We start from the raw sequence: 16497 nt of genomic DNA on the forward strand, positions 1-16497 counted from the left end.
GAGCTAGAGGATGTACATTTTAAGAATGTGGTTAGATGAGGACGACTGTGCTGGGTGTGGATACAATTTGTGTGCAAAAGTGTGTTTCTCAGGTAGTGGAAATGGCCTCAGGGTTGTTCTCTTGATGTGAGAAAGTGAAATAGTGCCTGGTGTGTGTGTGTGTGTGTGTGTGTGTGTGTGTGTGTGTGAGGTCATTAACCTCAGTGTTTTGTCAATGCTATACCATGCAGAGCCCACAGGCGCCGTTCTGTTATCCTCTCTCTCTGTCTTTCTGTCACACACACACACACACACACACACACACACACACACACACACACACACACACACACACACACACACACACAAATCCGCAGTCATACACACTCGCCTTTGGTAACCACCCACAGAGACTCCAGTTCCTTCAGCTCAGCCTTAAAGTGTTTTCTCACTGTAGTGTGCTGACCTGCTCTCACACCCCTATGACCCGTATCACTTCTCTTCACACTGTTCCCCTTTCTCTCTCGCCTAGAGCCTGTAGCTATGGCCGACTTGTCCGACCAGTCCAAAAGACCATTTAGATCCAAAGATTTACAAGCCGTTTTTATTATTCCAACAGGAAAAGAAATGTTTTTGTAAGGAAGCGGAACCTCCACTTCTGGGTCTTTTAAGGGTTTGGGAAGTGCACAAAAGGTCAGAAAGGCGTTGAGAGCATTTATCTGCACACAGTCTGTTGCTGTGAAAAGCGGTGTTTTTAAGAAGCCCATTTTATTTAATCTTTCAAGGGACAATGCACATTGATCAACATCACTATAAATATGGCATTGTTAGCCAAAAGGTGAATTTTCATGTGTTGTCCCCTGGCTAGATGTTGAATTAGCCACATAGTGATATGGACCCAGGAGTTATGATGCACTATGTCAGACTGAACTCTGGACAGAGTCTTACAAATCTTACAGTAGGAGTTGTATTTACCAGCTTGTGGTTGCTGATAAAACATGCTTGTGTTTGCAGTTGTTTGAGATTGAATTAGTTTTCAGTAGGCAAATGAATTGAGAGTTACTGATTTAATGTGCTGAAAAGTCACAACAGTTCAGTTTTAACTTGAGTTGACGGTATTTGTTTCATCTGTCAAGAAGCCACCTGGGTGACAAATATTTCTTTTTCTTTTCCAATGGAGAAGCCTGATGCTCTGCCATAAATTTGTATCTAACATAAATCTTTCCGTGCAGATGTGGATGTGTGTATTCAGGTGTAAATGTCTGTGAAGGACTGTATGGGCTCTCTTGAGCTTTCTTCCCCTGAAATGAGGTTAAATGTGTGTTCGTGCGTACGTACGTGTCTCTGTGTGTTCATGCGTGTGTACTGTACTGCTGTAGGCTACATTCATACTCATTTGTGTGTCTCTACATGTTATTAACTCTCCTGTTCTCAACTCATTAAATGAGCCTTTGGGCAAGAATTAGATGAACTGCTCTCGCTCTCTTTCTTTCCTTTCTTGTAGGAATATAAAGCGTTTGACTGTAGAGCACAGGATATCTTTTTTGTCGCTTTCGTAATCACCACTGTACAAAATGGAGACCAATAAATCTAGACCCCATAAGCATTTCTCTGTAGACATAAATATTTACAACATCACTCTTTTCATACTGAGCCCGGCCCACTTGAGAACAGTGAGGAGAGCATCGCCTGAACACACAAAAAAAAACAAATCTATCGAGGGAAACAACCCAAATTGTACCAACTTTGGCATAAAAGTGTGTGTTCTTATAGGACCCCATTACTCATGATGAGTAGCTGACCGTTTTCAGGGCCTTCAACACAGTTTTGCTGACTGACTCAGATTCAGTTTTATCCAAAGGCCAGTGTCAAAGTAATTAATCCATTCAATTATTTGAAACTGAAGCAAAGGCCGTTGCGAGGCCGTCGTCTTTCATGTGGGGAACTCTGCAGCTATGGCCTGGTGCTTTAATGATGGAGTGACTGTGCTGTCTAGACGAGTAGGAGGTGGAGAGATTGCCCCTAGAAACACAGCGACAGAGACCGTGTCACCCTCAAATAACTATATTTATACATTTGGCTGAACCAAAAGGCTGTACCCTTCACTTGGCTGTGTGAGTCAGTGTTAGAGTATGGTCCATTGACTTTTATTAAGGGTCTGGAGACTGTGGAGGCTACTTGTATTATACAAAACATCAGTTGTCTCACTCCACTAATGGAGGAGTGTTGCTTGAAGAAAATACTTAACAATTTTCCTAAAAATATAGACTGCTACCTTCTTCTGTGCTACCACTTCTTTTCTTAACCTTTTTGTCAGCAGCTATGAGGCATCTTGATTTGGATGCTGTCACGCTGGCAGTGGACACATTCATTCGTCTGTCTTCCTCCACTGGAGCCGTTGGTTCATCTTCTCTTTACCAAGTTGTTTTTGGCAGTCACCAGTGTGTCACATGTAGCCAGGACCTAATACTGAAGGGTTTTCCCTGGCTTTCAGAGAGCCTGAACTGTAACCTTAGGGTGGTGGATTTTCCATGAGATTAGACTAGTGAAGTCTCAACACCGCCATCACGCTTAATCCGTAAAAGCATTTATAGCACAGTTCATAGCTGTTTGGATAATTACATATCTTCTGTTGTTTTGACTCTGTTCGCCAATGTGTTGGTAACTGCTGTTTCCAGTATCTGATTACAGTATTATACATACTCACCATAAGTTTGAGCGACCAGTAATGTTTTCATCACAAAGTATAATACATGTAAACTAAAGTATCCCTATATATATCAGGTTTTAATTTGCTGGATAAGCCAAATGTGGAGTTGCATTATGGGAAATGTACTATCCGGTGTTGACCCATAAATGGGACAACAGACAACAACCTGAGGAAGAAGAGTGTAAAACACTGACGGTTATGTGTAACCTTTGTTTTGTACAGAGTCCAGCTATAATGAGGGTTTTCGTCTCAATTATTTGTTATTTAATTAGGCTTTGGAGGACGTGAAGGTACTTGTGGAACTTGAGACGCAGTGAAAAAATACACAATATCTATTGGATGGGGCTGCATTTCATGTTTTCATTTTCTTTGGTTGGAAAAACAATATTTTCCTCCGGCTAGTAACTGAATACACGTGCTATTATGAAGGGAGTAAGGTGTACAGTTTGAGCGCCAGAGTGTGAGTTCACAGATCAGTGTAGATTTGTCTGGTTGTCTTCTGTTGTCTGCCTGCCTGCCTGCTGCAGGAGGTGGTCACTTTACTTGATTCAAAGTGTGCACACATGGACACACACTAGTACAAGCACATGCACACCCAGACACATGGACGCTGGTACACAGACATAGACACGCACCTGTGAGCAGCCTCACAGACACATGCATGCAGACGGACAGGCATGAGGACTGGATATACACAAACACACTCACACACAGCAGGAAAGTCCCTACTGGGTTGGTGCGCCGTGGGTGGGTGGCCACGACCAGTGGCCTTTGGCTTTCAGTCCGAGGTAGGCTGAGAGTTTTTGTTTCACCCCCCCAGCGCGGAGACACAAAGACAGGCTGTGTTTGAGAAAAGAGAGATTTGACGAGGGGGAGAGAGATCCAGAAAAAGGACAGGGAGAAATGTTGAAACAGTGATTTCTGAGATGTGCCAGTGAGATTTTAGATCAACAAACAAAGCAAAGCGAGGCTGAGGAGGGAAGATGAGACTGAGACAGAGATAGATGGGACAAAGGGATGTGGAGAGATGGAGAAAGACAGATGGGGAGAAGGAAAGAGGGAGAGAAATGGAGGGTGGCCAGATGGAACTCCACTCTTAAACTTTTGACAGCTCGTGGGAGGAATATCTTTGGGGAGCTCTATTTCTGATTGGTGTGTGTGTCTGGATACGTGTGTGTTTTGACAGTCCTGTCGTGTTATATGGTCAATCATTGCACAGCAAATATGAACTCCCTCTGTGTTTATATTACTCCGTGTGGGTGTGTTCCATTCAGATGCTCTATTTTGAGTTGATCTATTGTGTGTGTGTCTCTGTGTGTGTTCATGCTCCACCACGATTACACCCATGGTTTTGTCTGTAATGCGCCTTGAAACCCCAGTGTGTAACGGCTGGAAGTCAGTGTTGCCAGCTGGTCTGGCCAGCAACTGCTGATCTGGATTCTGCTCTTAAATCCATCACTAAAAGTTGACTTGCTGTGGGAGCTGTTCTTGGATCAGGAGTAAGGAAAGTAAGCCAGCGGGGTGGAGAGAGGTTGCAGACAAGAATCTGTCTGTGTGTGTGTGTGTGTGTGTGTGTGTGTGTGTGTGTGTGTGTGTGTGTGTGTGTGTGTGTGTGTGTGTGTGTGTGCAAATTAAAGCTGGTCTCAGTCCAGCATTTAAAGGAGGCTTGTGCTGGTTTGATGTAGTGCTATGAGCCAGGATAAGAGGGATGAGCTCAGAATAACGAACAGTTTTGCATGGTGTGTGTGTGTGTGTGCGCGTGTCAGACAGCTCACAGCTGTAGAGGGCAAAATGCCAGACCTAAAGTCGGCCCCTATTGTCACAGTAACGGTCAGCCTGCCGTCTGCTCAATCAGCATAATTTACTCTGTCCCTCACTCTCGCTTTCTTTTGTCTTTTATTTTGTGTCTCAATCAATCTCTCTCTCTCTCTCTCTCTCTCTCTCTCTCTCTCTCTCTCCCCCTCTCTCTTTTCTATCTCTTACCATTGTTGCACTTTATCACTTTCCACTTTTATGTCCTCTTCATCCCTCTACATTGCCCTCTTCCTCTCTAAATCAGTATTAATGCCAGCGCTGAGTGTTTCTGGAAGAGCCACAGATATGAAGTGTGTTTCCGCTAGAGTACAAACCGCACACACACACACGTGCACACACATACTCCCACAGGCATGATGGGCCACACACACACTCCAGTGCACGGCAAGGCTACTGCTACTGTTATTTCACACGTCCTGGTTTTTATTAGAGTTTTCCTCTCACTTGTGCGCTTGTTAAAAGGCTTTATACATGTAAACACATGGCGTATAATACTCACACCTCTGAACCAGCTGTAAACCTGCACACACTGATTAAAAAGACACCTTTGCTTTCATCCTGCTTTTTATAATATTCACCTATCCATTCATTTTTTTCTCCTTTGCCTGTGTTTTTTTCACTTTGTGTCTGCCTCACACTCCGTGTCAAACACGCACACTCTCACACAAAGAAAGAGGTTTCAGCATTTGACCGTGGCACCTGTAGTACGCATGCCCCAGTGGGGCTTGGTGGGCGTGTGGCCAGATTGGACTCCTGGTGTGTTGCCAGATTGGCTGTCAGCACATGAGCTGAACTTTGCCTTTGCTTCTGTCTGACCGTTCAACCCTCTCCCCCGGGAGTCCAGTTTGATTTTAGTAAGAAATTAATCTGAAACCACAGAAAATCATGGCCTAGAAAAAAAATGTAGATGCAGTGATGAAACTGTTACAATTAAATCCATGTGAAATACATACATCATAGCAAAAATACATGCTAAATCTGGAATATAAGCAGTATGCACACACCATAAGGTCCATGCTCACATGCAAATAGTAACCTGTAGTAGTTAGACATTAATCACTGAATAATAAGATAAGCAGGCCTTATAGATGGCAGTGACGGCTGAAGAGCTGCTGAGAAATTTTCTCGAGCGCTGACTCTGCTGGGATATCACTGTGGGAGGTCGCTGTTGAATAGACACACGTGTGTTTTGTCAGCATGGAGCTTGCTGTTTTCACAACACTCCACATGGCTTTAACACAGCATCCAGTTTGTAGACATACACAGCAATACACACACAGACATGTGCAGCGAAGACACGTATACACATATTAAGTATGTGCAGGAAGTGAACTGTGTCTTAAAACCTGAGTGAAGTTTAAAGAGTTCATGGTGTGTGTCTGTGCATATGTGTTAGTGGGTGTGTACACAGCCGCAGGTCCACATCGGCATGTTTACAGTCATGGAGTTTGTGTGTATATATATATGAGAATCTGCACAAAAACTGTACATTCTTCTGACCTGACCGGTGCTTCCCTTTAAACAGCTGCTCGCCAAGCTGCCGTCATCACTCAGATTGGACTAATAAAAACACTCAGTACACACACACACACACACACACACACACACACACACACACACACACACACACACACACACACAGACTTTCCCGACCGAGCACGGTCCTACCTGTGAGACATAGGAACAGGTTCTGCCACATGTCAGACTTACACAAGCGCAGTTTAAACACTGTTGCAATGACAAACATGCTGCCCAGCAGTTCATAAATAAAGTTCACAGTAGGGAACACCTTTTGGGCTGTCAAAGTAAACTCTCAAAGCTAATCATAAATTAATATTTAAACACTGAATAATTAAAATTTTGATTAATCATCCTGACTAATTAAAAAAAAGGTTCTTTATCCGTTTTGTACACAGACTTTTGGATCTGTGTGTACAGTGTGTCATTTGCATGGTCATATGCTGGTTTGTGGGTTTGCTCAGGGTGAAATACTTAACTTGTTTCCTGCCAGGTTTTAGATTTCATAATTTCCTCCGAAAAGCATTTTATGCAGGTCATATCTGTTGAGCTGTCTCGTAAAGCTCTGAAGAGGATGAATAGAAGAAAGTAAATGTTACATTAAAGTGGATATATAACCCGAAATTTAAGTCTTCTCACTTCACTCGCAAATTTTCACACATCACCCACAATCCTCTTCTTATATACGCTGGAATTCACCATCTGCACATGATTTTTTGAATAACATAGCCTGTGTGAAAACTTCATATGTAAACCACATCTGGCCTCAGGTCTGCTGGAAAAGCTCCTCCACTCAGGCATGACTGATCAGGAATGCACAGTCGACCGCACCCTTTCTCCCCTTCAACCACTGGACGCAGGCCTGCTGGGTGTGCGTGCATGTGTGTGTGTGTGTGTGAATGGCCTCCTCAGATTACCGGAGTTCATTTGTCTTGTGAGCTATAGTGCCACTCCTTTCTCAAACTTTTATTCTTTGCATGCTCCGGTATCACCTCATTGCTTCCTTCGCCCCTCCTTCTGTCTCTTTCTCTCTCAGTTGCACAGACTAACTGAGACAAGTTGTCTCACCTCATAAATCTACAGCATGAACACATGGAGGCTTATGAACGTTACACAAATGATCATCCTGGAAGAAGTGCACTCTTCAGCCCTCATGCTGGACTTGGCTGTTTTAACAGATGTGGCTCAAATGAACACCCAGCCTTTGTTTCCTTGGCCTTTGTCTTGACAGTACTACATATAAAGTATATGTGTGTGCATTTCATAAATTTTGCATTGTCTGGTTAGGTGCACAAATGTGGAAATACACACATTTGTGCACCAAACAATCGTTGAATGACTTGTAGGCATACTTAAGTTTGGAGTCAGCTGCCACTTTGGGGTCAAGGGTGAGAGGTCAGAGATCAATACCTGCTTCACTTTTCTCTTTGTCTCTGTTGATACTGCACTGCACTCACACATGACTCTTAGATAAACATATGCACACACATACATATATTTACACACGCATACTTTCTTAATTGCATACACACTAGAGGGGTGTGTGAAAATGGTGCTTCCAGCTAAGCTGGCAGCTTTTACCAGAGAATAATAGAATTAAGTAACACACACACACACACACACACACACACACACACACACACACACACACACACACACACACACACACACACACACACACACACACACACACAGTGCTTTCTGCTGGAATAATGGATGTTGGGATAATGGAGCACGTGGCCAGAGGAATGAGGGGATTTGTCTTCAAACCAGAGTGAATTGACAAGGATTGACTCTATGGGTTTGGACTGGCTTAGTTGCTGTCTAGCAACCCCACACAGGACCTTCTCTGTGTGTGTGGGTTCTTTTGGGGGGTGGGGGGGTGGTGTCCTCGAAGGAGGCTGTTCCACAGAGGCCAAATATAGGCCTTGAATGTTTGAAATAGCAGTGTTATCCCTGACTAAAGATTACTATCTTTGTACAGACACACACCCATAAACACACGAACTGTATTCCCTTCAGGCCCTGAGATAATGTTGTTTATTGAGTGTAGTCTGATAGCTAAGTGTGAGGCATGCACATACAAACACACAGATGCATGGATGCAGTTTTCCAGCCCATTTAACCTCTCAGTGAAGACAGGAGGCCACACTGACCACTCTTACAACTCAAGAGGATTTTCAGTCTGACGGCAGCCCCGTGTGGTTGGAAATGGTAATTACACTTCTAATAAGGCACCGTGTAACAATTATTATTTACTGATAGTGCTGAATATCATTTTTAGATTCTTAAAAACCTGAAACATTGAATTTGAACATTGTTTGAAACAACTGTTGAACTGTAAGTGTTAAATATTAGTATGTACTTCAGTTGTACTTGATCATTTCTTATGGCAATAGTTTTCCTTATGTTTAAAAATATGCACAATAAATCAGATAATAAATCATAGAGTTGGGGGGCCTTCAGTGACTCTTTCCACTAACACCAGAGGGCTGTTGCTGGCCTGCTGGCCCTGCCCTGCCCTCTGGAGGTCTGAAGTTGCTAAGCAGCTAACCAGATAGACATTTTATACTGTGACTCACTTCTTCCTCAGCCTCCTGGTCTATTATCAAGTGGATTAGTCACTTTTATCCTGTTTCCTCCCTGGGCTGCTTGTTTGATCAAGGTTGCGTTACATAAGAATGTGCTTTCTTTATTTTGTATGAATGGCCTGTGTGTATGTATCTTGCCTCTGTGTGTGTGTGTGTGTGTGTGTGTGTGTGTGTGTGTGCACATGCTTGTTCATTCACTGTTCTGAGATACTGAACAATAATGATTAAGGTCAACCTCGCCCCACCCTTCCCACCCCCCATCATTCTTAGTGGCACTTTAAGTGCATTGTGTCACTATATGAGGTTAGTCTATGCACTCAAGTGACCCTATTGGGGCTCAGATGGCCAACTGAGTGAGTCGTCCCACACACGCACACCCACAAACACACATATTGACGCCACTCACATTCGTATGAATACTTAAAAGTGAAAATCTTTAAGGCCACACACCACACAACAGATCCAAGCACTATACATCAGCGTTATCCCACACACAAATCATGCAGCGTCTTTGGCACACCACATAAACACCCACTGAAATCACACAGCAGAGACTCTGTCAGTGTGAATGACATATCACCTCTTTGCAAAGCCTCATGGGAGTCTGAAGAGGTTTCCAACGGCTGACCCTTGCATTAAAGTTACCACAATGCAGTTTTGATGTTGCTTTTCCTTCACTGCTCAGCACTGGTGATTTTTATTAATCCTATTAATGTAAATGATTGGTGGAGGACTGACGGTGAAGGACAACTGTAGGACGTCTTTCAGCTTTCAGACTTGCCTTTATAGCAGGTTTCAATGAAAAGATGTGAAAAATACAGTCAAAAACATGGTTTTAGTTGAATGTGTGTTTTAAGAACAGGAAAAGCTGTGATTAAATAAATGATTTGCAGGGAGGGAGAAGAATACATTCAATACATGTCTGTATAAGGGAACGGCTTATTAAAGAGGAATAAGATAAAGAGTAAGATAAATGAGGCAGTTAGACATGCCAGCTGCCAGCAGAGGTGAAGGCTAAGCTCTCAGGTTCAAAGAGAGGTCAGGGTTCAGAGGTCGTAGCATAACAGGTCAAACAGTAGTCAGGAGGTGACAGCAGATAATGCTGTCTTCAGTGTTGTGTGAAGATAAGAAAAGGATCCATCGCACGCACTCAAGAAAGATGTTTAAAGATGTGATACTACATCTAATTAATGTCTGTGTGAGACTTAAAATCAGGGGAAAAGAATGAAAGTCAAAATCATTTTCACCTTTGTTAACCTCACTGCCCTTAGCCCTTGATCTTCTATCCATGTCTTGCAGCGTTACCTCCACATAAAGTATGCACCTCTACCCTTTATTTGCATATTGTGTGATACAGTTACACCAGACTTTCAGGTTTCCCATGCACACATCTGGGAGTAAACAATCCATCCATCCATCCATTTTCTATACCGCGTATCCCTTTCGGGGTTGTGGGGGGTGCTGGAGCCTATCCCAGCCGTCAACAGGCGAGAGGCGGGGTACACCCTGGACCGGTCGCCAGTCGATCGCAGGGCACAAACACACAACCATTCACACTCACACTCACACCTAGGGGCAATTTTACAGTCATCAATTAACCTAATGAGCATGTGTTTGGTCTGTGGGAGGAAGCTGGAGTGCCCGGAGAAAACCCACGCATGCACGGGAAGAACATGCAAACTTCGGGGAGTAAACAATTTAAAAGTAAAATCTTTAAATCTTGCTGACAGAAGTTACACAGTGTGTGGGCGAATCTCACAAACATCAAACAACAAAATGCAACAGGCAAACACTCTACCATGAAAGCACAGGTCTGCTCACACATTTGCTTGTATACACTACATAAATGCATTTGTACATCTGACAAGTTTGCATCTAAGTAAGGAGAAGAGGCCCTTCTTACCCTTCAGCAAGATTCCAACACCTCCTGTTGGCACCTAATATAGAACGCGCGCGCGCGCGCACACACACACACACACACACACACACACACACACACACACACACACACACACACATACACACACACACACACACACACACACACACACACACACACACACACACAGAGAGAGACATATATTCATTTCCTGGAGACTTACCCTACCCAGAGCCACTGCTTGCCTAACCCTAACCCAAACCTTAACCCAAGTCAACCCTAAAATTTAATGATTTATGTTCTGGGACCTGTGTCCTTATGAGGAAGGCGAGTCCCCACAATGTGAACAGATTTATGTCCCCACAACATGAGTAATACTTCCACACATGCACGCACGCACATTATACCTTCACCTCAGACTAATTATAAACAGAATTCATTTTATATTGATCTGCATGTGATTGCAGTGACTCTAAACTGGGGAAACCTGTTGTGTTCCCAATGAGTCAAGCTGTCGCCAATCAACAGCTTTGGTTCGGCTTGAAATTTTTCCCTAAATGTGGCCTTTTGACAAACGCACACACACATACACATAAACAGCAACTTCCATATAACTGTCACAGTAAATGCGGGGTGCTGTCTGGTAATAAAAGCCTTCCTCTGTGGCGCAGCTGAACCCCTGTGTTTAACTGGCTCTGTGAATGTGTTACCACTGAGACACACACTGTGAAGCTGTACTTACTGGGATTTGGGATTTGGCAGGCACTCTCAGCCAAGGCTTTTGTCTTTTTTTAGGAGGGAAAAAAAGACAATTGTGGACTCGTGGACGCACTAAATGCTGCTTTTGTGTGTGTGTGCTCTCGTGTTGCTTCCAGGTAGGCTTCTTTATCTGCTATATTTACCCTTTGTGTGACAGTGTCAGGTCAGTGTGTATCGATGTCAGGCCTCTGATGTCTGATTGGGTTACTTGGCAACCAGGTTGCTGTCATGATCACCATCCCCTGTGTGTCACACAAACCGGTGACAGCATGTCGAATGTGTTTGTGTGTGCACCAAGGTAAAATGTCCACTTTTCACCTTTGTGATGTTTATTTAGTAGGATATATATCATTTGGTTGGCTTAGCTAAGTTCTCTTTCATTTTGAGGGAAATTACAGGATTTAGTTTTTTCAGACTGAGATGTTTTATCTTCGTAATCAGTGGTTTCAAAAGGCTGTTGTTCACAGTGTCCACGTTGTCATCTGTTGTAGTTTCTGTTTTGCGTGTTTCTTTTTATTTGCTTTCTGAGAAGTGCCTCACCGTCATGAGTTTCTGCTCTTTAACTTTGCCTTATGTTTTTTTGATGCAGGGCTCTGCGAATCCAGCTCATCTTCCAAAACACTTTAATATGATCTGATTTCATGTAATTTAGCTTTAATTACGCCAGTAGCTTAAGTTTAGTCCATCGCTGTCTGCTCTTATGTTTACTTTGCCTCCTGTCTCCTTTCTTATCGTGCGTTAGAGGAATGTCCCAAACTGGCTTTGTGACTCGTACAGCCAGTTTAAACAGCAGTTTGTTTAGGGTCTCTATCATTTCACTGCTGATCACTGCCACATGACTCTAATGATATGATGGTGATAATGATCACATGTTGATGCATCCTTGATACTATGTGTTGCCCGGATCCTGCAGAGCCTGCTGCTAAGATGATGCTGTAAGCTCGAATTGTCTGTGTTTTCAATCCCATAAATGGCCAGACAATGATCAGTATGTGATGCACCACATCTGCTCATATAAAGTAGATTTATATTAAAAGTTTACATGCACTCAAACATTTTGAACACAGACATATAACAGAAAACAGAAAACTCATGATTGGTCCTTTTAAAAGCCAAATATTTGATCAGGGTCTTTATAGATATATAATGAGACAATAGATGAAAGCTAAGCTGTTTCAGACTAATCTTGACATTCTCCTCTGACCGTAAGCAGCCGAACCAAAGCTGTTAAATGTCCACTTCACTGCTGACCGGTGGAACGTATTGATTATTGTCACTGATGTTTCTTCTCCGTGTGCAGCTTTAAGAGAATGAAAACAGGGAGATTTATGAAATGGACATGAGGTGGGGGTTGAACCAGGATGCTGACCTCTTATGATGATCTTTGACTTTTCAGTCCCCTTCAGGGAGTTACGTTAGTATAACAGCCTTTCTTCCTGAAAAGGGGAAATCAATAGACTAAACTGGTCCTGACTCCCCGTGTGGTTTTCGCCCTGCATTTGTTGTAAATTGTCTTCCACGTCAGCTTCTGGATGTGAATTAGAAAGAGTTGATCATTTCCTCATCAGAGCCAGTTAACATCTGGCCCTGTGCTGCTTTAATCACCTACTTTCATTTTATACATCACGCGGCCCCTTTTAACGGATCCCTTTATCGCTGCACAGTAGAGAGTAATGCAGGTTAATTATTAAAAGGACTGTAGCCTTATGTGCCATCAGTGCAGACAAAGGTCATAAAATGTGTGTGTTTGTAAGTTACATCAGTCGCAGGCATTTGTCCCTTTAGTGTAAACTGCAAGTGCTGAGATAGTAGATCTTTTTCTCTAAAGGGAAAAAGAAAATGAGTTCAGGGACCTGTCAGAGCCATGGGGGTTTAAGTCTAGGTTTACACCACATCCTATCCACGAACCTGGCATCGGCTTTCAGCTGTGTAATGGATCCACAATAGGGTATACACAATAAGGAATTAAAGCTTCAAATCAGTTGGTTAGGGTTATGGGGTTATTGTGAAATATGTGCTTGATGCACATAGATACACACATTCACACTCACAGTGCTGGTTTATTGTCACACCTTGGTTGTCACACACTCCCTTCTGTGGTTACACTTGGGTGGGAAAACTGCACCTTCCAAACACAGTTGTAGCGTCCCATAAAGACTTTGCTTTCATCCCTGAGGCCCCCTGATTGCTATTTTATCCTACCTAAACTGTATGTTGGACAGCTAAATATGTAAGAATATACACAAGTGGCACATTTCTTAAAAAGGTTTTGAAAACAACGACAACTTCAGCACGTCCTCTTACATGTTTGACTCATAAATCTGTGTTGGCTGGGTGGTGTCATCATCCTGTTGTTGAACCATGTTTGGTGTTGTCTTTAGTTACTTTAAATTTGTTGTTCAACCAGTTGCCTCCAGCACCTCAGGCATCAGCTACAGTATTACTATGAGAGCGTTCTTAAACAGTCTTCACTAGTAGTGCTTTCCTTGTGCACTGTTTCTCATAAGAGAAGTCTGACACTGCAGATGCACAGTATGTCGTCTCAAAGTCTGTAGGTGCTTTTGTCATTTGTTCAATTTAAACTGGCATTAAAAATGTCTTTTCAGATGAATCACAACTTGCAATTAGTGGTGGGGGCCTGAATCAAAAGCTGTCTCAGAAAAAGAAGCACCTGAGGGCCTAGAGATGATAAGGATACCGAGGAGAGTAAACAGAAGTCGGGGGGAAAAAAAAGCGTGTGAGGGCGGGAGGAGTGGTTGCCATGCCGGCACACGGATGGAGGGGAGGGGCAGAGATCAGAGATCACAGAAAACCAAGAAAAAGAGGGAGGGACAGAGGGAGGGAAGGAAGAAGGGAAGGGCTGACTCGTATTTCAGCACCGTGGCTACTAGGGTTGGGTGTAATCCTAACCTTATAGTCACAACACAGACTCAACTCTCATAGTCAGTCACACACTTACGCTCCTGAGGACTGACGAAGACCGGAGTTCAGGGAATCCTCACCAGCGCTTACTTCTGATCTGCCCGTCTGTGCGTCACGCTGCGTGTGTGTTCAGCAGGTGTGGGCTTCCCTTCCTGATTTTTACTTGCGGCGATCAGCTGATTGGAGATTCAGATCCAGACGGCTGTCAACACCGGGACCTTTTTCACAACATCATCATACTTGGCATGCTTCTTCTTCATCCATCAGTGACGACGGTGCAACAGGGAGAGTAATGCAGCCAAAACAGCACAGGGAGGAAAAAGAAGAGGGTGTTGGCAAGAAGTTGGGTGAAATTCTCTAGAAACCCTGAGAGGCAGTGTCAACTTTGCTGCCAGGCATCTACGCACACACACACACACACACACACATAATAGAGGATCCCTATTTGGAACTTGTGGCGGGAGGATTTCATATGCAAGTGTGTTTGCGCCAGTGTGTGAGCATGCTTGTAACTTCATCAGGCTGGGAATAGACCCAGGGACGCTGAAACCTCTTAACCTCCTGGTCCAGCCTGGCGCTGAGACGGTGTGTGTCAGCTGGTGTGTGTGTGTGCTAACAACTGGAGATAACCGCTCTCAAGGGCACACATGGTTGTAAACAACAAACACTGGCTTGCTGTGATTGACAAGTATCTTAATGTAATTTGGAAACCTCTCTCCAGCCTGTCATTCACCACCAAGGAATTTTATGCTCAGCAGTGAGTGTGCACATACAAGTGTGAGCATCGGAGTGTGTGCTGCAGAGGGCTGGTGATTTTTCCAGATTGCTGGATTGCCTAATTAACCCTTTGGATTTGGGAATCCCGCCCGGAATCTTACGACACAGAGGAAGAGAAGAAAAGAAAAGAGGTGATTTAAAGCTGAGTTTTGGCGTGCGACAGAGATTAATTGGAGGTTGGAAGTTGAAGACTTCTGCGTCAGTCATGATGTGGAACTGTGCAAAGAAAATGAAGGAAAACTGGTCTACAGCTGAACTCCCACCTGGAACTGATTTAATTCCTAACATAGAATCTGAATAGTTTGAAGCGTTTTGACACATGTGCAGACCTGGATGCTGTATTCAGAGATGTTTGGAATGATCTGGGCTTAATATCTACCAACCAACCAAAGGAGGATTGTTTTTCCAAAGTAAAACTTGGCATTAAAGACATTTTGAGCCTACATCCTCCCGCCTTGGACTTACATTTTCCGTAAATGAGAATGAGAGGGGACAGGAGGTCCTCTTCCTTTCGTAAGGAAAAACCTGCAGGCCTGTCTCGGGCTCTCAGTTGGCTCAGCGTGTCCACCCTCTCCCGCCAGAGCAGACGCATCTTCCACAGCCAGAATGAGCTCCACGCCATCCACGACCGTCAAACGCACCTGTACTCGCACACTCACCTTCATGCCGCAGACGGAGACGAGGAGGATGATGATGACAGCTGGGTGTACCAGCCTCAACACAAAATAGGTGAGAGGGGAGAGAAGGTAGTAAAGTCAGCAATGAAGAGATGATCTGTGTCACTGTTTATTGTTGTACATCTTTCTGTAGATGCACACGCACCAAACCACGTGGTATGTCGGTCTTGGCTGCATCACAACTTGTAACAATGCTTGGAACTCATTTGAATGGATTTTTGTTCTCGCTGTCTACCAGGAAGCCAGTGAATGACTTGTTTACATGCACAAGCAAAGTAAGAAGTGGGTCACTGTCTTTTTATGGCCCCTTGTTCTCCGTGTGCACGTCCCTGGCACTTCCTGGTTGCTGCAGGGAACGAGCGGGAGTCGTCCGCAGTCAGCGGGGCTGTTCGGGGGTCAAAGGGTACTTTGTGTGTGCGATAGGTAAACAATGATGTGTCAGGCCGGAAACAGGTGATGTCACAGACTTGGTGATGTCACAGGCTGGTGGCGATGTGAGCACAGGATCTGGTGCCAGGGAGCGGGTATGCGTGTGTGTGTGAGTGTGTGTGCGTGTGTGGAGGCTTGCATAGTGCATCACTCTGACTTCAGAAGTTGTGATACTGTAGAAAATAAATTTTCTTCACTGACATTTCAAGTTTATGTTTGGATATCATCTCGTCTGAGGTAAGTGCCATTTATACCTCTCTCAGTACCTCAGGTATTGTGTTTCCTTATTGGGCTCATTATTTATTGATCAGTTCATTAGCTGTGTGTGTACATGCATGTGTGTGTATTTGGTCAGTGGTGTCAATATGACTTTGGGGACAATGGCTGTAACTGTAGCCTAACCTTTACCTGAAAATGGAAAAAGACACCAATGGCTGCACT

General features: G+C 43.9%; 1 protein-coding gene across 2 annotated transcripts in view; it reads left to right on the forward strand.

Moving 5' to 3' along the window:
* nhsl1b (NHS-like 1b) overlaps positions 1 to 16497 on the forward strand; it is a 98657-nt gene that overhangs the window by 25843 nt on the left and 56317 nt on the right. The window contains exon 1 of one of the 2 annotated variants that reach the window (XM_070986992.1): positions 15337 to 15679. The exons of the other annotated variant lie outside the window; for it this stretch is intronic. Within the exon in view, the coding sequence (XP_070843093.1) occupies positions 15427 to 15679 (253 nt within the window). The 5' untranslated portion in view covers positions 15337 to 15426. Of the gene's footprint in view, positions 1 to 15336; positions 15680 to 16497 lie in introns of those variants that run through there. 2 annotated transcript variants of the gene reach the window in all.

The sequence above is a fragment of the Chaetodon trifascialis genome, chromosome 19 (assembly GCF_039877785.1).
Source record: "Chaetodon trifascialis isolate fChaTrf1 chromosome 19, fChaTrf1.hap1, whole genome shotgun sequence".
Classification (NCBI taxonomy): domain Eukaryota; kingdom Metazoa; phylum Chordata; class Actinopteri; order Chaetodontiformes; family Chaetodontidae; genus Chaetodon; species Chaetodon trifascialis.